The sequence below is a fragment of the Choloepus didactylus genome, chromosome 22, assembly GCF_015220235.1.
Source record: "Choloepus didactylus isolate mChoDid1 chromosome 22, mChoDid1.pri, whole genome shotgun sequence".
Lineage (NCBI taxonomy): Eukaryota > Metazoa > Chordata > Mammalia > Pilosa > Megalonychidae > Choloepus > Choloepus didactylus.
The window spans coordinates 3,578,928-3,606,896 of record NC_051328.1 but is presented as its reverse complement, the minus strand read 5'-3'; the positions used below and the strand labels follow the sequence as shown (position 1 = coordinate 3,606,896).

General features: G+C 47.4%; 1 protein-coding gene across 3 annotated transcripts in view; it reads left to right on the top strand.

Moving 5' to 3' along the window:
* Positions 1-23,389, top strand: part of ABCC11 (ATP binding cassette subfamily C member 11) — a 56,327-nt gene extending 32,938 nt beyond the window's left edge. For all 3 annotated transcript variants that reach the window (XM_037816433.1, XM_037816432.1, XM_037816431.1), the window contains 13 exons: positions 155-244; positions 1,895-1,998; positions 3,379-3,576; positions 6,343-6,569; positions 6,692-6,829; positions 9,111-9,297; positions 13,376-13,465; positions 14,862-15,051; positions 16,481-16,640; positions 19,283-19,361; positions 19,983-20,096; positions 22,662-22,826; positions 22,963-23,389. In XM_037816433.1, coding sequence (XP_037672361.1) covers positions 155-244; positions 1,895-1,998; positions 3,379-3,576; positions 6,343-6,569; positions 6,692-6,829; positions 9,111-9,297; positions 13,376-13,465; positions 14,862-15,051; positions 16,481-16,640; positions 19,283-19,361; positions 19,983-20,096; positions 22,662-22,826; positions 22,963-23,055 — 1,835 coding nt within the window. In that variant the 3' untranslated portion in view covers positions 23,056-23,389. The remainder of the gene's footprint in view (positions 1-154; positions 245-1,894; positions 1,999-3,378; positions 3,577-6,342; positions 6,570-6,691; positions 6,830-9,110; positions 9,298-13,375; positions 13,466-14,861; positions 15,052-16,480; positions 16,641-19,282; positions 19,362-19,982; positions 20,097-22,661; positions 22,827-22,962) is intronic.
* Positions 23,390-27,969: the final 4,580 nt, after the last annotated feature.

The following is a 27,969-nucleotide window of genomic DNA, read 5'->3' as shown; positions in this document are numbered from 1 at the left end:
GTTCAGGCTTGGGTGGGGCATTGCATCTAGAAAGTTAAGGAGCTGAAAAGGGTCAAAGCCAGGAGCAGAAGCCTGTGCCAGGACTCCTTTTTATCCTGAAAGGAGAACAGGTGGTTGGGAGGCATAACCATTTTCTTCTTTTCCCTGGACCCAGTGCTGGAGAATCAGCTCACAAAGAAGGAGGAGATGAAAGAGGGTTCCCTGAGATGGAGAGTCTACCACCACTACATCCAGGCAGCCGGAGGTACAGTCCACCAGCCACCCTGGGCCAGGCCTGGGCCCTCTCTCTGACCCTCCTCCTGAAGCTCACTCAGCCTGGAAAGGCAGCATTTTGGTCCAGATGTGCCCCTGAGTATGTGAAGTAGCGGTGCAGAGGAGTCGTGCCATTCATGGGCTGAACTTGCACAAACCCAACCACACTAAATGTAACAGCTACCACCAGCGATGATGCTGGAAGTTGGGTTTCAGGTGTACATTTTATTTTCATGTTTTAAAAACTGTGGGTCAGTAACCCATTAGGCAAATTGTGGGTCTTAAGCAGCACTGAAAGAAATTGAACAGAATAGAAAATATCAGCATGTGACGCGAATAGTTACATTGGTGAAACTTTTTCATTTATGTATATTAGGTGCAATTTGAAATTTATTCATTAAGGTAAATGACAGAAGTTTCAAAGGTACCACTTTATTAAATGCTGTGCATTACCAAATACATTTAGAAATCCACGCACATCTGACTGTACAATATTGTTAACAGAAAACCAGGCAGGTAGTACTGTACTTTTTGAAAAATTTAAAAGATTTTTCTAGAGTAATTTTGACTCTGCTTTCCTTTACTATTCAATGACTTTGGAACCTTGCCCTTGTGTAAGGTGTGTCTCCTCTCTACCTTTCTGGGGGAGGAAGGGGTGGGCTGTGCACAGGGGGTCACCATCTTCACCCCTTCCATCATGGGCAACCCTGTAGGGCCTGGCCAGAGCAAATGTTGGTGAAATGCAACCAACTGACTTGTATTTACAGAGCACCTACTATGTATCAGGCACTGAACCAGCTCTGCAGGCCAGGGATCTAACTGGAGAATAAAGACATTTACATCTGTGAGATAGCAAGAGAGATCTCTTGTGGCCAGGCATAGTCTCAGATTCAGAGAAGAGATCGGCCCTTGAGTGGGGCCTTGGAGGCTGAGTAGAATGCTGGAAAAGGGAGCTGGGCATGGAACAGAGTGGATAGTTGGATGGAGTGCTAGGGCAAGAGGCAGATACTAAAGGAGGGAATGCACCCTGGGTTTTCCCATCCTTGATTTTATAACCCAGACAAATTGGTTTTAAATTCTGTCTCCACCACTCACCAGCTCTGTAACATTGGGCAAGTTACCTCCCCTTTCTATGGCTCTGTTTCTCAATGGGGATAGGAATTCCTAACTCAGAAATAATACATATGGAGGTGTGTTTGGCACTGTATGCCTGGCACATGACACACAAACATAAATGGTAGCCATTGTTGTTATTTTAAAAATTGGGCCCTCAAGTCCTGCACACAGAGGACTAACTTCTGTGGAGTCTTTCTTATGAGCCAGGCACCGGGCTCGGCACTTAACACACTTCATCTCCTCCTCACAGCATCTCCATGAGGCTGATGTGACTCACCACTTCACGAGTAAGGAAGTAGAATGTCACTGACATTTGGTAGCTTTCCCAAGGTGTCCCAGCTTGGAAGCTGTAGTTACGGTTTGAACCCAGAGCTTTCTGACTTTGGACCCAGCTCTCCTCAGTCCTGAAAGATGCCCAAAGTGGATGGGAACAGGAAGATCCAAGGACTTAAGGCTTGGGATAAGTTGCCTAGCATCTTTCTGCAGCACCCAGTATTTCTTAGCGTCACCTCCTCTCCCTCCCCAGGTTACATTGTTGCCACCATCGTTCTCCTGCTCATGGGGACAATCACCTCCCTCATGACCTTCAACTTCTGGTGGCTGAGCTACTGGTTGCAGCAGGGCTTTGGGGTGAGTGCCATGATGGGGGTGGGGTGCGTTTCTGTGGGCTTCTGTGGGATGGGGTCACTTCTCGCTTCTCAAGGTGCTTCCCATCTGCTGCCCATGAAGGACCCACATGGCAAACGCAGAACCTGCCGGTGCCAAGGTGACAAATGGTGCTCTGGAGAGAGCTTCTGGCAGCCGGGACACTGGTCCCCTCCTGCTCTGGCTTCCTGCATTTACACAGTGGGATGAGGAGGGGTGTCACCCACGCATCCTGGTTGGGAGGTACCCACAAGGTTTCTGTCCCCAGAAAGCAACCCAAGAGTGCTTTACATTCCATCATAGTGACTTTTTCCCTCTTTGTTTCCAGCTTTGCCTCCTCACTATGACTTACTTAAAATGTGCCCCTGAACCTTGGTATTAGGGTCCGGAAGGCTCTTCTGTGGCAGGCACAGTGCCAGGTCATTTTGTTAATCTTCCCCCACCATGTGAGGGGTAGGTGTCACTGTCCTCATTTTACATATGAGGAAGCCAGTGCCTAGAGAGGGTAAGGAACCTGCCCTGGATCGAGATAGGAAGTGAAGGAGCCACGACTCAGACTCGGGACTCTGAATCCAAACCATGCTTTTCCCACAGTGTTCCGCTTAGTTAAATTTTAAGTCCCACATCAGGTAGTTTCATCAGGAAAATGAAGCCACTCCAAGTATTTAGGGCTTGAAAAGGTTTAATACAGGGATTTCGGGGCTTACACACCCATTAGAAGTATTGGGGGAGAGAAGGGCGGCAGGCAGCACTGACGTAAGGCATTCTCAGAAGGGTACCTGGAAGCCCCTGGCGAAACCTGCCCGCGGTTGCCACCAGAGTCAAATGCCTTCCCCCTTCCCCCTTCCAGGTTCCTGTGAGTGCCTCTGCTTGGTAGACTCTGACCCGATATCAAGCGAGTCGGGGAAATCGAGTTCCCTCCATTGCACTGAGGAACACAGAATGGGCGGGGGTGGTGCTGGATGATAATCCAGCCTAAATTTCTAACACCATAGAGTGAATTAATTTGTCAAACCATTTCCTCCCCTGACTGGAGACAAGAGGTAGCATTAGAGGCAAAGGTGCATTGCAAGAGGGACAAACAGAAGTCATCATGGTAGCAGTGCTGAGTTGAGAGCAACCACGTGGATGGAGTGGGTGATGGTGGGAAGAGCTGGGAGTCTTAATGGAGACAGATCCATTACGTCCATGCTGGTCCATGGGATAGATAATAGGGCGTAATCTGGGGGTGGGGTAGGTGGGCATTGGGGATGGAGAACAAAAGCAGGGAGCCAGAGTTTTATGTGGCCCTGGGAAGAAGGGTTTTTCTCCCCAGGGCGTTTCATCCTGGGCTCATGTGATCTGACCTCCTGCTCTTTCTTGAAGACAAATAGCAGCCAAGAGATCAACAGGACCAACGCAGACCCGGGTGACATACTGGACAATCCACAGCAGCATTTCTACCTGCTGGTGTATGGGCTCAGTGCCCTGCTCCTGATCTGTTTGGGGATTTGTTCCTCGTGGGCTTTCACCAAGGTCACCAGGAAGGCAACCACAGTCTTACACAACAAGCTCTTTGACAAGGTATGGGCTTTGTGAGCAGAGTGTGGCCCTGACCTTGCCCAGCTCTTTTGCAAGTGGGTGCACTGGGTCGTTACGGCATAAGGGGCAGGCCAGAGAGTGAGAAACGTGCAGTGAAGTCTTCCTGCTACTGGAAGCATGAGTCTAAGAGTTCAGTGCCCCTCGATGAAGGGTTGATGGCTGAGCACTGTCACAGAGTCACTTATAATTGCCACAAGTTCCCTTTGATGTGGGTATTATTCCCCATTTTATGTATGAGAAAGCTGAAATCCAAAGATGATCAAACTCTTACCCAGGTGTGTCATAGTTAGCATATCAATTTTCTATGGTATCACACTACCTGTTGGAAATGTCATCTCCCTCTCATTTAAGAAATACTAATTGAGTACTTACTACGTTCCAGATTCTGTGTGGATATTGGGTTTACAATAGTGAAAGAACATGCAGGGATGGTTCCTGCCATCGTGGGCTTATAGTCTAATGGTGGAGAAAGCAGATAACAGGCTGTTGTAATATGGAGTGCAAAGCTTACCATGCGGTGGGGGCACACAGGGCCATCAGAACATAAGAACAGAGGCACTTAACCTTGGCTTGGGGATGGTAGAAGGAGGGGGAGAGTCCAAGAAAAGTTTCTTGGAGGAAGGGACCTCTCAGCTAAGACTTGAAGGATGAGTCAGATTTAGCCAGCTCAAGATCGGGAAGCTGGAGCTGAACAAAAGCAGAGCATTTCCTGGGACCTGGATGGAGTTCAGGAAGGCTGGAGCACAGGGCTGTGGAGTAGGTGTTCTGAGAGGTTGTCAGGAAATGAGGAGGGACCTACCATTCCTGGTAGACTGATCGCAAATCGTCTCACCCTTAAGTGTTTCATTGTTGGTAGGATGAGGTGGAGGCTTTTCCCCACATCTCAGAATACAGCAGCTGGCTTGGTGGAACCAAAAAGCAGGAAGGAAATTCTACCTGATGCCTGACATCCCTTAAACCAACTGATCCATGATGGGGACACTTGCCCAGATGATCTCTAAAATTCTTTCGACTTCTAGAAATTCTGGCATGATTCTAGATTCTAGAAGTTCTAGAAATAGCCAATGACCAGGCCTCAAAGTGAAATTTTGTATTTTAATTTTGAAATGTTCACATTTCTTTCCTGTTAGAAAATATATTTTATATTTAACATATTTTCCTTTTTTTATTCCTTGCGTGGCTTTATAGATTTTAAATGTGCCTTTGTAGTTTTTAATTATCACAAGTAAAGGACAAATCCCTGAGAAAATTGACAAATGGCAAACAACAACAAAACACAAAGCAAAACAAAACTCCTGATTGTTTTTGATGTAGGAGGCAACCAGAGCTCTTTTCCCCAAGTTCCCAACATCATCATTAATCCTGAGTGATGGTGCGCTCTCAGGAAGGCTGCAGACATGTGCCACAGCTAAACTGAGTTCATTTGCTCCTGTGTCTCCTCCCACATCACTCTCGCCCCAAGAGTGCTCAGAATCCAAGAGGGAGAGTCTGTTTTATCCTTCGATTTCTTGCAGAATCAGAATTGTGACAATTCTGATGGCTTTAGGTCAGGTATTTAACAAAAGATTCTGGGTATAATACAGGTATTTCAGAGGTAGAAAAAGCAAGGATGCTTATAACCTGCCTCTCTGACCCTCACTACCTCCCCCACTCCCCTCAGAGGGCAAACATGGACGTCAGCAGAATCCACACATTTGCAATGAGAGCTGCTTCATGGGACACGTCATGGCTCAAATAATTAGTATTTGCTAATAATCAAATGACCCTTTCTCTCTTCCTTCTTTCCTTCCTTCCTTCTGTCTCTCCCTTCTTTAGTTTTGGCCTTAATAGAGATTAATAACTTCTATCCATTTCTTTTTCGTGTGTTACAGCTTTAGAAAGTCACGGGAAAATGAAGGTAGCCAGTGAGCCAGTGGCATGAGCCTTTAAAAAATGCCTCCTGTGAAGAGCTTGGCTGGGCTGGGACGTGAGGAGGACTCAGGAGGGTGTGTTCCAGTGGCGATTTTGCCATTAACAACTTGGGTGACTTTGAGCAAGTCACTGAGCCACTTCTCCTTTTCTGAGCCTCCAGTGTCCTCCTTTGACAGATGTGAAATGTCAAATTGTTAGAGACCTTCTAGTTTGAAATGTCCTTTGATCTCCAAAGAGCCACTTGCATTCAAGGATCAGACAAGTTGGGGGTACCACCTTCGAAAAGGGCATTTATGGTTAAATTTGGCCCAAGAGTCCAGTTCTTTTGTAACTGTAGTGGAATTGCTGCTGTTCATATTGGCGATCCTGTGTGAAAATGGTCCCATTTGTAGAAAATAGTAACTGCTGTTGATAGAATGCTTACCAGGGATCAGGTACTGACTTAAATACTTTCAATGCGTTCTCTCTCTCTTTTGAAAAAAACACCATAAAATTCACCCTTTTAAATTGTACAATTCAGAGATCTTTTGTATGTTTGCAGAGTTGTACAAACCTCACCACAACTTTACAGACCATTATCGTCCTCATTTCACAAATTAGGACATTGAGACTCAGAGGGGTTAAGTGACTCACTCAAGGTCACACAGCACTGGGTGGAGGAGTCAGGCAGCACTGGAGCCCAGGCACACTGACCCTGGAGCCCATGTTCTTAACCTCTGGATGCCCCTTAGTCTATGTTCCATACTCTTCAGAGACCGAGCGTAAAGAGCATCTTCGTCAAGTCTTAATTATCACTCACAGCTACTCTCAGGGTCTGGGTTGATTTTGTCCCTGCAGGTTTCTCACTGCCCCATGAGTTTTTTTGACACGACTCCGATGGGCCGGCTTTTGAACTGCTTTGCGGGGAACTTGGGTGAGCTGGACCAGATGTTGCCCATAATGTCTGAAGAGTTCCTGCTCCTGTTTTTGTCCGTGATCACCATCCTGGTGGTTGTCAGCATGCTGTCCCCCTTTGTTCTGGCGATAGGAGCCATGGTGGGCATTGTCTGCCTCACTTTTTATAGGTGAGTGGTCTCTTGTTGCTTGAGTGGGGTTTGTTATTTGAGCTGCAAGAGTTGGGCTAACCCAGGCTTGGATGGTCCCAGAGGTGGATGACCCCGGTCACTTACCCTCATTCTCGATGCAGGATGTTCAAGAAAGCCATCAATGTGTTCAAAAGATTGGAGAGCTACAGCCGGTCCCCTCGATTCTCCCACATCCTCGCTTCTCTGCGTGGTCTGAGCTCCATCCATGTTTATGGAAAAACCAAAGACTTCATCGATGAGTGAGTCCTGCTGTGTGGCTGAGGATGATGGAGCTGCAGGGCTGGTGGGGAATGGTCGAGTAGGGCACAGAGCATCTGGGAGTGGTGTCATCTTCAAAAGAATCGGATACAAATTGTTTTATTCCATTTACTTTTCTGAGTTTCCAGAGCCTCATCTGTAAAATAGGGACAAAGGTCTCTATCCTATCCATTTCCTATGTACTAATAAGAATACAAAAATTTAAGCTTCTAAATGTTTGTAAACTTCACAGATCTATGGATACTGATACTTATCATTAATAGTTAGATGTATTACTTTGTTAGTACCTCTTGAATCATGGCTGTTTTTTTTTTCTACTTCCAAACAGCTATCTAATTTTAATAAAATAACAAGGACAATAGCTTTATAAAAACAGAATTTCACTCAATACTTGTATCCGTAGATTTGCTTTCTAAATATTTGTTCAAACAAACAAAAATATGGACTTATCTCCTTGCAAAAATTGCTGATCAGACATGGTTTTCACCTATAAGAAGCTTACAGTCTGATGGAAGAGAGGAGGCATGGCCATTCTTTTTGTAATAATACAGGGTTGAGTATGTTAGATGGTACAAGAGAGGAGCAGATAAAATTCTGCGAGAGTTCAGAGTGGAAAGCGATGACCTGTAGCTGGAGGGATCTGAGAAGGCTTTGGTGGAGGAGGTGGCATCCGAGCTGGCCTCAAAGCCTGGGTGAGATTTGGGCACGGGAGATGGCATGTGCTCAGTTAACTGGGATGTTGGGTGAACCCGTGACATCAGAGAGCACCGAGTATTGTGCAGACCCTAGGACTGAGGGATCCTGGAGTGATGCATTAATTCAGTCCATACTGAGTGCCGACCCTGTGCCCAGTACCTACTGTGGGCACAGCAGTAAGCAAGACGGACACAGCCCCTGTCCATAGGTGGATAGGTCCTGGGAAGAAAAATAAGGCAGGACAAGGGAAAGAGAGACACTGGTAGGGATGGAGGTGCTACCAGGAGGGCATCCAAGGAATGGGCACTGAGGAAAGCTGCAAATGAAGTGAGGTGCATGCTATGGAAATATGTGAGCGATAGCCTTCCAGGCAGAGAAAAGAGGAAATGCAAAGACTCCAAGATGGGAACATATGTTTAAAGGATAGCAAAGGGGCCACTGAGTGGCCAGGGCCTGGCTTGTTTAATCTGGGAACAGCTCAGGGTGGAGGTGACTCAAGCAGGTGAAGGGTGGGACAGTATCTGGAATGGCTTGTGCAAAGGTTCAAGGGTGAGCTGTGGATAGAGAGTCAGTAAGGACTTCTGTGCATGCCATGGTGAGTGAGGAGGCTTTAGTTGGTATGTAGATGAATATTTTTTATGTCAATAATCAAATATTTCTTTGAATGTGTTTTAGAAAAAAAACACAACCAATACATTGAATTCATTACTTTGAAATTTAAGGGAGTGATAGAAGAAGTTTCTTTTAACATAAATTCTAAAATAAAGTAAGGCAAGTAAAATAAAAAGATCAGCCAAATAAAAGTATAGGTTGTATATGGATATGGAAACTCATGATGGTGGTATATCAAGATTGGAAATTAGTAGGTCTCTTGGTAGCATGTCTCTTGGTATTCATTTTAGAAAAAATGAATTCACATTAGTTTAAGATACAAAAGGCTTTAAATACAATAACATATTAACAATTGCTAAATCCAGGTGGAGGATACATAGGTGTTCATTAAACCAACCTTTTAATTTTTTTGTACTTAAATTTTTTCATGGCAAAAGACTGGGAAAAATAAGAGGTGCTTCTATTGGCTCATGCAAATGAGGAATTTAGAGGGAGGGCTGACTTCAGGTGAGGCTTGATCCAGGGGCTCAGACAAAGTCACCAGTTACCTGGTATGTCTCTGTTTTACTTCTCTGCCTTCCATGGTGTTAGTTTTGACCTCGAGTTCTTAGAGACCCTCTGGAGCCCCAGGTGCCTCTCATGGTAGCAAAATGGCCACAGTGTTTCAGACCTCCCATCATCCTACTGAAGGGATCACTTCCCTTTACGGACAAATCCTGGCATTTAGTCATGCTCATTGACCCAGCATGTGCTGATGGGCTGAAGCCAGTCAGTCAGATCAACCCCACCGAAATGCATGGCTGACAAAGGGGTAAGGATGAATTCCTCAAGACCATCAGGTTCTGTTGGCAGGAGTTGGGAGTTGGATGTTGGAGGAACCAACTGACGTCCACCATGGGGAAACCCCAGGTTAGACAAATCAATGTGGTTTTCAGATTGTGCTCTCTTTCTCAGATTTGAAAGGCTGACCGATATACAGAGTAACTACCTGCTGGTGTTTCTGTCTTCTGTGCGATGGCTGTCATTGAGGCTTGAGCTCATGACCAACCTGGTGACCTTGGCTGTAGCCCTGTTTGTGGCTTTTGGAATTTCCTCTACCCCCTATTCCTTTAAAGCCATGGCTATCAGCTTTGTCCTGCAGGTGAGTCAGCTGGGACTCTCCTAGGCCGTGCCTATCCTGGGCAGACGCAGATCCACGGGACTTTGATTATCTTGGGTTTAGGCCATTTGTGATCATAAGCACTATGTACTCGGTCTTCTGGATTCTGCTGCTTTGCTCCATTTCCTTGTTGTCACTTCTGGGTTGGAAAGTCAGTATTTAAAGGGATTTAATGGAATCATGGAACATTGGGATGAAAGGGGATTTCACAGGCAACTGAGCCAACCCTTGTAAAGATGAGGAAACAAAGGCCCACAAAGGGAGTTGTCCACTTGGGCACAGTATTAGAAGCAGAGCCAGGATGAGAAAACTGACCCCTTGATTTCCTGGCTGATATCTTTTTACTTCACTGCTCATATACTCGGATCTGTTCTCAAACTTTGGTGAACAACCTGGGGAAGGTTGTTAAAAGTGTTGGTTTCCCTGGAGCCAGGATTCTCAAACTTTAACATGCATGAGAAGCACAGCAGATACCTTGGCCCCAACCTCAGAGATTTTATTCAGGCTGGGTCTGGGCGAGCCTCCAGGAGGATCACTCCTGGGGAGCCTTGGCTGGAGATTCTGAGTCAAGGTCCTGGGTGGGGTCTAGGAATCCCATTTAAAATCGAGTTATCCAGGGGGCTCTGAGGTAGCTGCTCTGTGGATCTCATTTGGAGAAACACAGCTGGGACTGGGGTGTGTGGAGAGGGAGTGGCCCTTAAGGTTCATTGTCCACAGAAACCCATGGAAGAGCTATCCTAAAAGGCTGCAGGTCAAAGGCCAGCCCAGGGAGCCCTGCTGTGCAGTACCAGTGCACACCCACCCCCAGGGGTTATTCATTAACTGTCCTCTCTGTGGGTCCTGTGACTTTCACTTTGCTGCCTTAAGGTCTTCTTCGTGTCCACATTGAGCTTTGCATCAGTCCCCAATGCGGAGGCATTATTTTCCGTATGCAGAGGCTTATCTTGCTCCTTGTTGAGCCTCCTGCAGCAGGCACACACGTGTACATGGCAACACACACACCTGTGGGCCCTGAACCTCCTGCAGGCACACAGGCTGTGCAGCACTTACAGTCACAGATACCCAACGAGGATAGCAACACCTGCATTTTTTGAGTTTAAGCTGAGCCGGCATTGTGCTAGGTTCAATTCTCACCACATTTCATGAGAAACAGCAAAATGATCAAAACCATGTAGTTGCAATAGGCAGGTTCAAACCGGGCAAATTTGGGAAGCTCCCTGTGTCCGGGATTCCTCATCTGTAAAATGCTGATAATGAAAGCACCAAAATCATCAACGTGTGAGGAATATGCATAAACTTGAGGGTTAGTGCATGTAAAACACCTAGAACAGTGCCTGGCACAGACTAAATGCTCCATAAATGTTAGGTATTAGTGTTCTTATAGATAGGAAACTAAGGCTTAGAGCATTTAAGTAACTTGCCCATGTTTCCTTAGCTAGTAAGAGACAGATTTGTCCATAGCGGCACATAGATTCTCTTCCTCTCCTCCCCCCGCCCTCTAGCACACCCACCCACGCACACCCCCACACACATATTAGCACACATGTGCAAGCATCAGTGCAGTGCAGAGTTGCTCCCAGGCCTTCCAGAATTCTGGGGAGATGTGCCAAGCCAGCGTCCTGCACTGACTCAGACCAGCCGGGCAGAGTCCAGGGGAAAGGTTTCGCTGTGCTGGCACTACACGGAGCACAGTCCTCTAGGGAAGGGTGAGCAGAGGCTGAATCCTCCCCAGGGTGCTCTGTGTACATGCAGGTGCTGAGTGCACGCAAGGTCTCCCCAGGTTGTTCTACCATAAGGAAGATAAGGAAGCACACTGCCTGGAGGCCGGGTGTTGCTTTGGAACGACCGTGGGGTCCACTCTTTCTTCTCAATGTCCGCTGCCCTGTTTCAGTGTCTTATCCCTGTCCGAGGTAACAGCTTCCCAGCCCTCCCACCACCACCCCCCAACCCATTCCAATTCACCTTCCACACTCCCACTGGCTTGATCTTTAGTTACGGTTTCCATCATGCTGCTCCCCTGTTTGGAAACCCTCAGAGACTCTCTGTCTCCTCCTGCCCCAAGCCTATGGAGCTTGTCTTCCAGGACTCCCAAATCTGGTCCCATGACCCCAATATGCATTCTGTCCTCTGTCCAGCTGGCACCTCACTGCCTTCTGCATGCACTCTTGAGGAAATTATGTTCAAGCTTTGGGAGGCAGGAATCATACGCTATGTTGCTTTGTAGCCCCAAGAAGTTTCTCAGTAAATATCAGAGATGCTTCTGGCTGCAAGTCAAAGAACCAACTCAAAATGACCTTGACAGTCTGAGAATTTATTATCTGAAATAATCAGAAGGCTGGAGCAGGGCCATTCTCTGCTGGTTAATTTAGTGGCCTTGCACAAACCCATGATTGTTTTTCTTTTTTTGTTTTTCTTTTTTTTTTTCTACTCTGGCATCTATAGCCTGGCTTTGCCCTCACGATTGCCTATTCATGGTCACAAAATGGCCGCTACAACTCTAAGCAATACATCCTCACCCAATAATAGCCAAAGGCTGGAGAGCAGACAACTTCTTCCACGTGTCCCTTTGAAAGAGCAAGGAACAGTTTCCTAGAATATCCCCAGTTGACTCCTCCTCATGCTTCATTGGCCGGGAGTGTGTCATCAGTGCACACCTAAGCCAATCATTGGCAAGGAGAGTGGAATTAGCATGATTGGTTTGGACTAATCAGGCCCCCCCAAAGCACAAGGCTGTCGGATACCTGACCATAAGGGGGAACTGCTGGCAGGAAAGAGAAAAGCAAAACAGCTATTGATTAGGCAACCAGCAGTGTCTGATACACTGGGTGGCTGGAGAAGAGCCCGTCTCCCTGCTCTCACCTGGCCTCATAGACCAACGTCATGTCATTTCATTATGGTGTCTACTGTGTCCAATTTACAGAGGGTGTTTCCTCCCCTTCAAACACTCTCTCCCTTCAGGCATACCCAAACTGCTTGTAGGGTCTTGGGTGTTTCCTGCTATTTTCTTACTTTCAGGACTTACACCAGCTTTTCTCTGCTTGGAACATCCTCCTGCCCATCTTTACCTTGCTAAATCCTACCTTTCCTTAAAAATGTGATGTGGGTGCCAGCTCCTCGGGAGCCGCTGCCCATGGCCTTCGTCTGGGTGCCCCTTCAGGGTCTCTGCCGTGGAACTTATCCCTCTGTTGACCCATTTGTCTGCCCACCTGACCGGGAGCTCCCTGAGGGCAGCGCCTGTGTCTGTTCCACTTTGGGGCACGGAGCCTGGCCTGACCCCCGGCATGGATCCCTCCACCAGAGTTTGTTGAATGACTGTATAACAAAGTGTTGGCCAGCACCCCCTGCATGGCCTGTTTGCCATTTCTTGGGTGGGGGTGATGGAGAAGATGAAGACTGGGGTTCCAACCTCAGCTCTGCCTCCAGCTTCCTGGATGATTCTGGGTGTGTCATTTCTTCTCTTTGGGCCTCAGTTTCCTCATCTGTGGTGTCTCTAACTCCTGAAAGTCCATGAGACTCCTCTCAGCTTGGTTTTCCCTGAAGGCAGAGCTTGAGACAAGGCCTTAAGAGATGCTTCTGGGAAGCAGGACTAGGGGGCAGGGAAGGGGGAAATCTATTGCCTGAGGTCTCCAGGGCTCGACTCTCCCGAGGACTCTCCCCAGGACTGTCTACCCAAAGTCCGGGAGACGGGAGTATTCTATCTTCCAGCTCCCGTTCCCATTAGTTGAGCGTTAACTCCTCTGTGCCTCTGGGATGCACTTGTGCCCAGATTGAGTGTGCTTGAGTGTGGGGCGGGAGAAGTTGTGGGCAGGAAGCCACGTGGAAAGTACTTGAGTTAGAGCAGGGTCAGTGGGATTTTCACCCCCAGCTGCCCACCACAGCTGCAGCTGAACCCAGAAGTGGGCTGAGGGGGCCCTGGAGGTGTCTACTCCATTCTTCCCAGGGAGTCTGTATTTGAGGAGTCACTCCTGGGGGAATGGCAGTGAGTGTTTTTCAGGAGCGTTGAGAGTCTGAGCACACCACGGCCACCTCCTGACCTCCCAATGTTTCTCCTTGGTTCTAGCTGGCATCCAACTTCCAGGCTGCTGCCCGGGCTGGTTTGGAGACGGAGGCGCGCTTCACGGCTGCGGAGGGGATGCTGAAGTACATGAAGGTGGGGCACATCCAGGGCCTGTGTGGGAAACCCTGCCAGGCTCCACATCCAAGCGTGGGCCATGCCTTCTGCCTGCCTCCAGGACCTGAGGCTTTCCCAGGAGGCCTAGGCCTTCTTCCTCCTCTTCCTCAGAACTTTGCACACCTTCCCACCTCTCAGAAGCTCTTCCATACCCATCGGCTTATTTTGATCCTCACCATACCCCTCACAGCATGCCTGGATACCCAAGGAAAACTCTGCCTGATTTAGAAAAGGGAGATTATCGGGCTTGCCAATAATAATAATAATAATAATAACAACAGTGGCTCTGTTTATGGCATAATGGTGAATAGCACAGGTTTTGGTACCAGATCACCTAGTTCAAGTCCAAGCCTTGCCACTTGGCTTAGCTGTGTAACTTTGGACAAGTCATTCAACCTCTCTGTTCCCTGTCTCTGAAATGGAAACAATAACAGTACAGACTTCATTGGGTTATTACAAAATTAAGTGACGTAAGATGTTAAGCTCTTGGAAGAGTGCCTGGCCCATAGTAAATGCTCACTAATGCTAAATCTCATTATGACTGAGCCCTTGCTTTGGGCCAGCAACTCTGCTAAAGCCTTTAAAAAGATTACCTCACAGAATCATAAAACAATTTTATGAGGTTGATTGAATTATTATACATACCCATTATTGGAAACCGAGGCCTGGCTGGACTGAGCATCTTGCTTAAGACCACAGAGCCCTGTTACGTGCGAGGGTTTTGTGGATTGTGGAGCCCCGATCCAATGCCGAGTGGTGCTTTTGTGACATGGCACAGGCATCGGAGCCGTGACTTGCAGCCAGGCATCCTTGCTGCTTCTCCAGCGTTCTCTCCTCCCAACATGTCCAGCTGCGCTTGATGCAGAGTCGTGGGCTTTTAGACAGGCAGACCTGGGTTTGAGTCCTGGCTTGTCCACTCATAAGCTGTGTGATCTTAAGCAGGTTTTTTAATCTGTCTGAGCATCTATTTTCTCACCTGTGAAATGAATCAGAAAATGCCGACCTCATAGGATGAGGACAGACAATGAGAAGGGCTGTAAGCAATAAAACACACCGAGCTGGCTGAGTTGTCTCTGCTGCCCTCATATCATGACTCTGTATTCTATTTCTTTAGTGCTCTATGTTAATACAAGGGGCCAAGCAATGTGGGTTCCTCACTTTTCTGAGATATAATTATGCATGGCAAGAGGGGGATGTTCTGGAGCATAGCTGTTGTTTGGGGTTCCTCTGCTCACAATGCCAGTGGCTTGACCATGGTGCAGGGCAGGCTGGGGTGGGTTGCACACACTGCAGCTGGAGGCCAGCGGTCACCAGGGGATGGGCAGAGATTGATGATAATGACTGGTTTCTTTTTCTTTTTTTTTGAAAAAATGAGATGTGTGTCCCCGAAGCTCCTTTACGTATAGAAGGTGTGAGCTGTCCTCACGGGTGGCCACAGCATGGGGAAATCACGTTCCGGGATTATCAGATGAAGTACCGAGACAACACCCCTATCGTCCTCAAAGGCATCAACCTGACTATTCCGAGCCGGGAAATGGTGGGCATTGTGGGAAGGACAGGCTCGGGTAAGCTGAGCCCTCTACCCTCCCGGTCTCTCCTTTGGCCTTGGGTGCTGGGCCTATTTTGGGTGCTTGTTCACTCAGTCCCCCCACAAGTATTCTTGGGCCTCCCTCTGGCTAGACACTGAGGCTAGAGCAGTGAGCAAAACCCCAAGTTCCTGCTTTCATGGAATTCCAGCAGAAGAGACAGACAATAAACGTGCCACCAAATAAAGAAAGAAAGAAAGTATTCAAAGATTGTGGCATGAAGGACTTCAACAGGGAGGTGCTGTACTGAGAAATGGGCTGGTTGGTGGGCATCGTGAGCCGGGCTCTGGGGCCGGCCTTTGAGCTGAGACGCAAAGGATGAACAGGGTCCAGAGGAAGCTTTGCAAGGGTGAGGAGCAAGGGGCAGTCAGTGAAATCTGGGTCCTCCTATTCCTTCCTTCCCTACCTAGACCTCTCCTGTCAGCCTCTTCCTCTTTTGTCCTCCCCTTCCCCTCCCTTCCTCTCCTATTGCTTTTGGGGGACCTTACCAAGCACCCCTCTCCCTCTTTGCATTGTTTGTTCTAAGATGCTGCTCAGATTCCTCTTGCCCTGATGCACCAACACTATCTTTTAGCTGCATCCCCTTTGCTTTGGAGAATGTGGCCTCATATTTGCAGGATCCCTGGGGAGTCCTAGAATTGCCTCTTCCAGGTAGTGCTGTGGTTGACTCAAACTTTCGTTTGTCCCCACCCTCCCGGACCCTGGCAGCACTTGCAGCATCACGAAGAGAAGAGCTTCCAGCTGCTTCCTTCAAATATTCTTTGCTTGCTTTGTCTCATCTGCCAGTTGGTCTGAGAGGGCTTGGATCTGGCACAGAGATGCCTCAGTTGGTCCTGGTCCAGTTGACTGATTTCATCCAATAGATAGTTATTGATCAGCTACTATGTGCCAGGCACTGGAAACACAGGGGTTGAAAACCCAAAGGCCTTTGGGGCCTGGCAAGTAACATAGATGAATAACCTGGGATCAAAGGGGAGGTGTGTGGCAATATGGCAAGCTGGAGGACACTGTGCTGTCTAAAAGAAGGCACCACACTCAGCTCCAGCTGCTTGTTACTGGGGGCAGGGCATGGGGGTGGAGGGTGGGCCCGGTGTGGCCAGTTCTACTGCATGAAACTTGAATTTTGTATAGTGGATCCTTGAATATCTTAATGTTGGCAAGGAATTACAAAATAATGGTAACACTGTAGGTGTAAAGCAAAACCTGTGAGTGGGCTGGATTTGACCAGGGGCTCCCCTTGTGATCTTTGATGTAGGCTGTAAGAAAGATGTTTGGAACAGAGATCTGCCAGTCCTTTTCTGCCTCCCAGGGCCCACGGTGACAAACAATGCCCATGGAAATGAGCGGGCCTGGTGTGGTCACCAAGTATGACCTGCTCCGGTCTTCATGTTTGTTTCTTGTTCAATAGGGAAGTCCTCTCTGGGGGTGGCTCTCTTCCGACTAGTGGAGCCTGCGGCGGGTCAGATTCTGATTGACGGTGTGGACATCTGCAGCATCAGCCTGGAAGACCTGCGGTCCAAACTCTCTGTCATCCCTCAAGATCCTGTCCTGCTCTCTGGAACCATCAGGCAGGTGCTAAGCCAGATGCCAGTCTGGGGAAGAGGGCAGGACCCCAAGGAGGGGTCACAGGACCAGGGTTCCAGGGTGGGGTTCCCTCTGATGAGCTGGTCACCCTGGGCCAATGCCCTGGTTTCTGGGCCTCCGAGCTCTCCTTGGCAAACTGGGCCACTCGTGCTTACCTGGCCATCTCACTGAGGTGTCACTGAGGAGTGAATGAGGCCTTCAAACACTCAAGAGCACTTTGCAAACTATAGTGTCCCAAACAAAAGCCAGACATTGTTTTTATTTTTATTTTTTTAACCTGATGGGATTGGTCAAATTTCAGTTCCCCATGAAGGATCTGCACTTTGGCTACTATATACTTTCATGTCCAGATGTAGCATCTTCTCCCCCAGATGTAGGCACAGTCTGGGCAGCAGAGAACACAGAAATAATCCAGGCAGTGAAACAGACAGAATTGGATCTTTCACCCTTTTTGCCACACTTTCTATCTTCTCTAAAGTCTACCGGGGGGACTAAACTTTATTCAGATTAGTGCTGCTACTTGGCAGTCCACTTTAGCTGGACACAAAGCCATGGAGACTGAGGAATCCATGCTTCTGATGTTTTAAAAAATAAGCTAGTTCCCACATATTTCAGGGATATTTAAGGGGCATTCTTAGGGACAGAAGGATAGAGTGACCCCTAGAGCTACCTTCATTCATTCATTCTTCATCCGTTCATCCTTTCACCATTTAACTTGCCTTTTCTGAGCCTCTGCCAGACACTGTGCTAGGGACTGGAGACTTTCATGAATGAGCATTGCCCCCTCCTCCCCACAGGAGCTCACAATCTAGTTGGGAAGGAGGGTTGTATGGATATATGACCTGATTAATGACAACACAAGGAGGTAAATGCTAAATCAGAGAAATGAACAAAGTGCTGAGGGACCCCAGAAGTGGGATGATTCTTGGATGAATCCAGGAAGGCTTCACAGAGAAGGCAACATTTGAGCAGGGTCTTGAAGGATGAGTAGGAGTTTGTCTGGCAGAAAAAGGGGAGGAAGTTGGGCCAAGAAGAGTGAACAATATATGCACAGACATGAGGCTTCAAAAGGACTTTGTTGTGTTAGGGGAATGATAAAGCATTTGGTGGTAGATTTCTGTGTTAAGGTGGAACTTGACCAATAGTCTTATACCTTTGTAAAAGAGTAGTGAAAATGCAAACTAACATTATTGAGCATTGACATGTGCTACTGTATGCTTTAATATGTTGTCTCTTTTCACTGCACAACTGAGGTAGGCACTGTTATTCCCATTTTACAGATGAAGAAACTGAACTCAGAGAGGTAAAGTGTCTTGTTTAAGGACATACCCAAGTAAGATAAAGATGAGACATGACTACAGGTAGTCTAACCCCATAACCTGTTATATTACCTCCTGTGGTAGGAAGAAATGCAGACTGGAATCCAGGAGATCTGGGTGCTGTGCCACTTAGGTTTCCTTCTAACTTCCAGTATCTTTGATTCCAGCCTGCTCTCATACTGACTGCGGGATCACCTTGAACAATGAAAGGACTATAAGTGGAAAGACACCTCTCCATCTATCTCATGGGGGAGGGATGTCAAATGATCCCATTTGTAAAAATGTTTTGGAGCGTATCAAATGTCCTGCAAATAAGATGTTCTACATGACACTAATTTAATAACACAAAATGTGTATGGGGCCAGAACTGGAAAGATAAAGCAGAGGCTGAGAACAACTTTCCTTCAGGGCGGGGGTGATTGCATAACAGGGACGTGTTTACAGTGTTGCCAAATGAAAATGCAAACCTTATTGAGCACAGAGTTCAGATAGCTGCCAAGCTGAGGTTGGTTGCCGTGTGATCAGTTAGGATTCTTTCACTGCAAGAGACAGCAAAACCAAGCCCAAAATGGCTTCAGCAAAAAAGGCCTCTGTTGACCATGATACTGGGAAGGTCAAGGCTGGGTTCAAGGACCCTGTCTCCCCGCTCTCTGGCTTCATTCTCAGGCTCCACATGAGGCCCCTGGGTCTCAGTGCGTCCCCTTCTTGCGGCAAGATGGCTGCAGCCTCTAGGTTCGGTCAATGGGAAAGAGCAAATCTGCACCACTGAATTGTATACTTGAAAGTGGTTAAAATGGGAAATTTTATGCATATATGTTACCAGAATAAAATATATAAAATAGAACATAAAATATGGGAACTGTGTACCTTCTGCATGATTTTTCAGTAAACCTACAACTGCTCTGTTAAAAAACAAAACAAAACAGAACACACGCAAGTCCCGAGATATGCTCTGCTTGGTTACCTTCCCATCCGTGCACTAACCATTGTGGGTAGGAATTACCGTGTGCCGATTGGCTTGCATCCCTAGAATCCGTGGTGGAACCCCACCTGCACCACCTTGGGCTTGAGAGCTGGGGAGGAGGTGGATCCCCAAACAAAACATGGGGGCTGCTGCCTGCAGAAGAAGGAATCGGTGCTGGGGAGGCACGAGAAACAGCCACACATGGTGGTTCCAGGCGTTTCCCTAGATACCCACTTCTGCCCACAATCCAGTTCCAACCATTCCTGCTCATTTGCTTTGTCTAGGACAGAGTGCCCCTGATCGGGTGAGGTCCTTGAACACTCTCTTCCTCTCATATTGGCAGATTCAACCTGGATCCCTTTGACTGCCACACAGACCAGCAGATCTGGGATGCCTTGGAGAGGACATTCCTGACCAAGACAGTATGTCGCTCCAGAGTGGAATTCTTGGTCTTCGCCTACCTTTTCCACCAGGGAGCCAGCCCTTTGGGGCTCCTCTCCGGTGGTATTCCAGATGCTGCTGCTTTGGGGGATGGACTAAATCACTGTGGAGTTGACATGATGTGGATTTCCTAAAAAAGGGCCGGTGGCACTCAGGCACCAGTGGAGTGTCAGGTGCTCAGGGCACACAGCAGGGACAAGGCAGATAAGGTCTTTGCCCTCCTGGCACTTACATGGGAGTTAAAGGCAACTAACAAATAAATACATGTGATAACTTCAGATAGTGGTAAGATAGCTGTGAAGATAGCCTGACGTTAATGAAGTTTCCATGGGGAGCAGCTCTTTTAGGTAGGGTGGCCAGGATGTGACATATGAGCTAAGAGCAAATGTTGAGGTGGTGGCTGGATAAAGATCTTTGAGAGAACATTGCAGGCACAGAAATCAGCATTTGCAAAGGCCCTGGGATGGAATGAGATAGGCACAATTAAGGAGCAGGAAGACCAGTGTCTGGAGTCTAGAGAGAGGGGGAGAGTTACAGAATGTGATGGGAGACATCGAGGGGGTCAGGTTGGGCCTTGGTCCTCTTCAACCCTGTTTTGACAGATCTCAAAGCTTCCGAAAAAACTGCAAGCAGAAGTGGTGGAAAATGGTGAAAACTTCTCTGTAGGGGAGAGGCAGCTGCTCTGCATTGCTCGAGCCCTGCTTCACAACTCCAAGGTAAGCCTTGGGCAGGTACTGAGGGGCAGGGGACGTTGCTTCTATCTGAGCAGAATACTAAGGGAACACTGAGACAAGACTTAGAAAACCTAAGGTGACTCAAGAATTTGTTTAAAACCAACACCATTTTCACATCTTGCTCATGCAGATGCTTTTCTCCTCTTTGGGCAGAGCCCCCAGCTCCCTCCTGGGGGCTGCGTGAGGCCGGGACCACCCATTGTCACGAGTGCTCTATATTTGTCCATGCAGGTGCTTGGCTAAAGAGTTCCGCATTGCATAATCTGATAAAACTGCCTTACAGCTCTGGGAGAGAGGCATTTGATTTTCATTTTATTAAGGGAGAAATTGAGGTCTCCCATCTCAGACCCATTCATTGAATATTTTGGGGTGCTTATCATTTGCCACGTGCTGATGAGGAAGAGAAATTCCAGCCCTTGTCAGGGAGGTGCACGTGCCAGCAAGCATGATCACAAGTGGTTATAAGTGCCTCAGGTTACCACCAACCACCTAGCAGGTTTGGGGGCTCTGAAAATGCTGCCTGGAAGAGACCTGGGGGATGAGAAAGAGTTGTCCAGCTGAAGACGGCATCAGGGTGTGGAGGGGAGGAGAGGAAAGTGTGTCAGGAGGAGGAAGCAAGTGAGCAGAGGCAAGAAAGAACAAGGCAAGCTGGAAGAACCAAAAGGTCAGTGCGGCTGGAAGGTGAATGCAAGGGGGAAAGGTGATGAGAGGCGGCTGCAAAGCCAGGTGGACGCCATGTCTCTGCTCGGGGACCAGAACTTCACCCTAATGGAAATGGGAAGCCTGAAGCTCAGTGGTGACATTTGCGTCTTAGAGACATCACTCTGCTTCTGTGGAGAATGGATTGAAGGGGGTGACCCTGGTGCCAAGGAACAGGGGATGGTTGTAGGTCTCCAGACAAGTGATTATGGACAGATGGATCTGGATTGGGATAGTGGCAGCATGAAGGAGGGCTTTAGGGGACTTGGGGAGATATTTAGAAGGTTGATTTGATGGGACTTGGTGACTGGCTAAGCGGGGAGGTGGGGGAGAGGGTGTTGCGCAGCTGGTCCCTGCCATTACCACAAGACGATAGGCACCAAGCTAGTTATTCATTCTACAAAAATCCAAAGGACCTGCTCATTCCATTGAATGCTATTCCACATGTATTTACAGTGTGGATGAGGCCTTGTAGGTGGAGAGCTCAGCCTGGCTCCATGAAACCATGGTAGTGTTCCGCCACTGAAACCAAATAATGATGCTCTGTTCCTAGAAAAGGGTAAATGGTTAGAAACTTATTAACTTAAAAATAGTCTACTCTCCATTCTTCTTAAAACCTTGAGGCAGGACACTCCACTTGCCTTTGTTAGAATTGGGAATCAGGTGATAGCTGATCCAAAGCAAAATTACATATTTTTAAAAATTTGATGTTACAGTATTTGTTGGAGTTTTCCAAATACTTTGCCAGTAATTTCAAGAATTCAACTAGTTAGGAGTCATCTTCCTTCTCACAAGTGAGGTAATGATCACACACCTACACACACACACTTATACATGCATACACCTCCTCTGCACTCACACACACATTCATACGTGCACACACGCAGATGCAGACACTAATACACACGCTTGCACACACTGAACACACACATGCACACATGCACAAAGAAGCACATGCACGTCTGCTCAAATCGCTCACACACCTGCACAACGCCCGCACACAAGCACACCCCCCCTGACTCCCCACCACGGTTAACTAATGATGCGTGTAAAATATGTTGGTGTAGACTGTAAGCGCTGTGGGGAGAAGAGATGGCAGTACTCAGGGAGGCCTGAATTGGGGACAGAGGTTTCAGAGGAGAGAGGACTTTCCCCTGTTCCTAAGAGAGAGAACAGAATTTGCAGTATGTATGAGGTACTTTCATAACTTCTTCGTTCCCTGTTTCACAGTCGCTTAGCCACTTGGTGATGAAATTGTTTCCTCAACCCGTGTTTCCCAAATTCGACTCATCGACTTTATGATTTCTATCATATCTCTGTGCCATCTATAAGATTTACTAATGAGACTCCCTTTTTCAAACTGCCTCATCCTGAACAGTTGCCCTTGTGAAATGATGCTTTATGTGACAATTATATTTTTTAAATTCACATTATTAACGCAATAAATACAAAAATGTTCAACTAAGAGGAATGCTTATCCATGAGCTATCTGCAGCTATCTCATGTGGCCCCTCTTTGGGGAACATTGTTCTACATTCATTTAGCAAACAAAAGGCAGTTTATAACACTGCCACGGGGACATTTTGACTTTCAATAACTTAGTTCTCTGGTCACAAAAATCCAGTAAGCTCTTGGATGAGATCCAACATCTTCGCAGTGTAATGGATAATTCGAGCTCAAAGCAGGTTTGGAACTCAGTCCAATTCTCTCATTTCATAGCGAAGGCGGTTGAGGCCTGGAGAGGAAAGGACTTACCCCAAGCCCCACAGTGGATTAGCGATAGAACTGGGACTACATCCAGGTCTCCAGGGGCCAAGGAAGGTGCCTTTACCTTGTTGTTTCCACCAGATCGTCCTTATTGATGAAGCCACGGCCTCCATTGATCTGGAGACTGATACCCTGATCCAGCGCACCATCCGTGAAGCCTTCCGGGGCTGCACAGTGCTGCTCATTGCGCACCGCATCACCACCGTCCTGAACTGTGACCGCATCCTTGTTATGGGCAATGGGAAGGTGAGAGCTGTCCCCGTAAGCTGGTGGGGGTGGGGGTGGGGGCAGACGCTCAGGCCACTGCTGCAGGAGGCCGCCCATTCTTCAAACCAAGCTCAGCTGTCTCCCGGTCCCCTCCCCTCCTTGCTCCGCCTTGTAGGTGATGGAGTATGACAGGCCCGAGGTCCTGCAGAAGCAGCCCGGGTCGATGTTTGCAGCCCTGCTGGCCACAGCCAGGTCTTCACCAAGCTAAGGAGAAATGGAGATGCACGGAGGCTGGAGGGGCTTGGCTCAGAGGTCCACCAAGGTGCAACTTGCAGTCTATGACCTCCCTGCAAGAGACAGAATGCATGAGGGGTGCTGGCGATGGGATGGAAAAGGAGACTGAGGGAGCAGAACCTGCCATAAGCCACTCTGTGATCCCCCAAACTTGGTGCCCTGGGGTCAAATGATCATGTGTCTCTTTTAACTTATATGTTGAATAATTTCATAGTAAGCTAAAAGCTTTTAGTTTTCTGATTTGTCGTCAAAGTAATGCAAATGATGGGTTGATTTTGTAAAAAATAAAACTTAAGAAGAAAAAGTCACTTTCTTGGTTATGCTTTCTATCTAAGTTAGCTAGTACTAGTTCAGTGTCAAGGAACAGAAATCTCCCAAACGGACTTTTGGAAAAAGGGGCTTTATTGGCTCAAATATCTGAGAGGTCCAGAAAAGGTTCTGGGTTAGGTGCCAATATCTAAAGGATGTCTGCCTTTGTGAATTCCATCTCTCTTCTATCAGCTCTCCTTTCCTTTGGTTTGCTTCATTCTTTGGCCTTCTTTTACCTTCTGGTGGCAACCTGGCCCCAGCAGCTCCAGGCTCACCTCCTACTAGCTCAGCGATGCCAGGGCTTCTTTCCCCACTGATGCTGACAAAAGCTCCAGGCCTAAATCTCGTTGGCCTAAATTTGTGTCACATGCTCATCTCTGACGGGATCACATGACGGGATCATATTCTGTCGGAATACTGTGATTTACCAGGTCTGAGTCATGTGCCTACACCTGGGCCTGGGGAGGGTGTCAGCTGCCCTGAATCACATGGACTGAGACTGGAGCAGGTGGTGCTCCAAAATAAGATTGGGGAGCTCTTAGTAGGTGAAGGAGGAATGAATGTGGGTGCTGGTGGGCCCCAACTAGTTGACAACCATGTTTGCTTATTGGTTAGGAGTATACCTGGGCAGAACAGAGTTGATTTATAGCATATGGAAACTGGAAATAACATCCTTTGTTGTGGATATCACTGTAGGTCTATATCATTCTATGTGGTTATAGATACATAAATAGGAAAAGCAATTATTTTCAATTTACTTCTAGGCAGACCTCATTGTTAGGGGGAAATATGTTTCAAAGTCCTTTTCTTTTTGTTATCAGATTAGAAGTGTCTGATTACCCCCAAATGCCATAAGATAAATCAATTCAGTAAACAAATATTTCCTACTCTGTCTCTTGAGCTGGGGTAGGAGCTGGGATGCAATGGTGAACAACACAGATGGTGTCCCTGCCCTCATGGATTTGAAATCTAGGGAGAGGAAGCAAACAGTAAAAGCAAACAGGCAACTACAGAACAGAGTGACAACAGGGGGCACAAGGGGCAGGAGATGTGGACAATCAGACAGGCTTCCTGGTGGAAATGAGAGCTGAACCAAGACCTGAAAATGAACAAACATTTATTCAAATGAAGGGGTTTTGGCAAGAAGGAATGTTCCAGGCAGAGAGAACAACAAACAGATGCCTGTGGAAATGGACTATGTCCCAGGCTGATGCAATGCCTCAGCCCAGCAGAGGAGAATACCCAAGTCCTAGTGACTTACATGCATGCATCACCCTCTGCTCTGGGCGTCTCAGAGGCACTGGCTTCTCCTTCCAGAGCTGGCAATGTTTCTTAGGTGAATGTCCTCTTTTCAAAATCCCTTTGCCCTGTTTATCCCCTTCCCCTCAATCCTTGCATTTTTCTTCCTGCGAGCCACTTACTGCCATCCCATCTCATCTCTGCAGAGCCAGAGTTGACGATCTGCAAATTGAGGTGACTCTGCTCACCCTGCACTGCCCCTTCCCAGAGCTGCCTGCCTTGTGTGAGAGAATGCATGCTCCAACCCCAAGGGCTGCAACCCCAGGATTCTCAGAGGCAGCCTTTCCTAGGGCCAAATTTAGCTGCCAAGTCATCCTTGAGTTGGCCAGTAGATGGCAGTCTCTTCCCAAAAATGCAAGGAGGCCCTGCCCTTGCCGAACTGGCTAGATCCAGGGAGACCCTACCAGGGAATTTGGGAAGAGCTGGCCACCCGGTGAGGGTCCATCCCACCTGCTCAGATCCCCAAACTCCAGCAGCAGCCTCTCTCCCTGCGATGGCTGCTTTATACAGGCACACGGGTAGGTACTTAGGCCGGCATGCCTGGAGCTGCCCTGACACCTCTGTCTCCAGTTCTGGACACTGCACTGTAAGAGAAACACTGCTAAGTAGAGGCTCTTCAAAGAACACCTCCAGGATGGCCTGAAAACCACGTGGTGAGGTGGATCAGGGAGGGGGACGGAGGGCTCACACTTCAGTGTTCACATTCCCGAGGAGCCCCTTCCAAGTGGCCCCAGTGGGCAGCCCAGGCCCAGAAAGCCCAGATGTTCAAGTCACTGGAAAGTTCCTGCTAGAAAGTGGCTGCCTTGAGTGGGAGCATTTTCTGACCCTGAAAGCTCTTGGCTGTGTAGGAGGTGGGGAGGGTTCCCACAAGGCTGAGGGCTGAGAGGGATTCTGCTGGGGTGGGAATTGGGTTGGGTAACTTCTGTGGTGTATATGCCTCTGCAATGCAATTATGAAAATAATAATGCCTTATGGCAGGAGTTCTCAAATTTCAGTGAGCATCAGATCCACCTAGAGGGCTGCAACACAGATTTCTGGTTGCCACCGGCAGACTTTCTGATTCAGTAGATCTGGGGTGGAGCAGAAGAATTTGCATTTCTAACCAGGTTCCCTGGTGTTGCCACTGCTAGTCTGGGGAACACACTTTGAGAATTCCGAGGTTGGTTAGGCTCACTCTGTCTCATTCATGTGAACCCTAGACAGGAAGGGTTCAAATCCCTATTTTAATGTGCTCCATAAAGTTTCCGTGTATTTCTGGGCACTTTTATTTTTAAGACCTCTTTTGGTTCAAACTTCCCGAGCAACTTACCAACCCATCCACGCTCTCCTTTTTCCACACCCCTGACCTAGAAGTAGGACTCAGCACCTTCTCTAATTCCCTTTGTGCATAAAGAAGACATTAATGAAGTTTTGGGCTAAAAGAAGGGTTTCAATCCCAGTAGCTCAAATAACCTCCAAGGGAATATGAAATACCTATCATTTTAAGGAGTTTGTCTCGATTCCTGCCCCTCAGGCTCTAATCTCCTTCACGCTGTTTGCCATTAACTGCTCTGTTCTCCTGGCCCCACCTCCCAGTTGTTGGACACGTTTTATGCAGAGCAGTTTAGTGTCACTTTTGCTGCCTTTTTCTGCTAAGCAAGTCATAAGAGCCTTATAGTCTACCCCAAGATACTTATCAAGGCAGTTCTCTAAACAAACTGTTTCCACCCCATGGTACACTCTGGTGCCAGCTGTTAAGACAGTAAAATGTCACCCCATTAGCTTAAATGTCCTCTATTTTATCCCCATCTCATTTAAATAAGCCTATGGAATCCAACTATGTCAGTCAGAAGCAACCTTAAAAGATCATCAGTCCAGATGTTCTTAGCCTGTGGTCCATGCACCTCTTGGCTAGATTCAGGGGATCCATGAACTTGGATGGAAAAAAATTGTCTTTATTTTTACGAACTGAAATTTAGTCTTTCCCTCAATTATGAACGGGGCAACAAACTCTAATAGTATTAGCAGTACCTGTGACTTTTTCACCAATAAAAATCAAAGATATTTTTGAATCTCATTTCACTTGTTTCAGATATCTCCAACTATCATTTATACACAACTACTACTTTGATATTAAAGTAGCTATCCGACTTGCTGCTAGATTGTGTTATTTAGTGCATCAATATAGAGAAATATATATTAAATATCCAATTTGTTGTTTAAACATATTTGTGTAACTATTTTTGGTACAATTGATTTTCTTTGCAAGCCTATGTACTTTATTTTATGCATTAGAAACACTATTCTGATAATACACGAGACTGACAAAGGAGTCCATGGTGCAAAGAAGGTTAAGAATTCCTGATCTAGTTTAGCTCTTTGATTTTATAGATGCATCTGGAGACCCAGAAAGAGGAGATTCCTTACCCATGACTATGCCACTGGCTTTTAGCAGGCTGGCTGGGGATTCGAATCTGAAAAAGAGAGGAAAGGAAGTTAGAAAGAAGGGACAGGCAGGCAGCAAGCACTGGAGAGAAACACCCGGCCCCAAATACCAGGGTCAGGCCTGGTCTGCCCGGAGCAGGGGGATGAATAGGCTGGCTCCCTGGCAGCCCTGTCTTCATGAGAGTTCTGTTTCTGATACTCGGCCTACCTTTAGTTGGGTTTTGCTACCTGCTGTAGCAACTGCGAGTAACATCAGGGGAAAACTATTTCTCATTTCAACAAAGAAGGGTATAATTTTCTAACTTAACGACAGTGTTCTTTGAAAAATCTGTGGCTCCCAAATGCTCTGTGATCTGCACTGAGCTCTAGAGAAAACTATACTCCTCCCAGAAGCTTCTATTTCAATATGAGGGTCTCAATCCCACTTGGCATTCACCTGAAATACTCTCTCCCTGCTTTCCCCAACACACGTATTCTGGGGTTGTGCTTGATTCATGACTTAAAGCTTACAGAGCACATTCTCAGACATTATTTCACATAAAATGTATGCCACAAGATTGTGCCCAGATACTAGAGATGGCTAAGAGTTTTCACTCTCTGAGCTCCTTAGCAGTAAATGCAGAGACAGAAAGAAGATGTCTCACAAGAACTTTATGACCCAATTGTTGAAAGAAAAAAAAAGTTGCTCACAGGAAGCCCAGTTTTCCTGGTCCTGAGAATGGAGAGGACTCTTTCCCATATATGGGGTGAGTTTTCATTCCCAGGCTCAGCTCTTGACCACTACGTGCTCTTGATTCTGTACAACCCCATACTCTGATTTCTGAATGATTCCTGGGGCCTTTGGACCAGGTCAGTC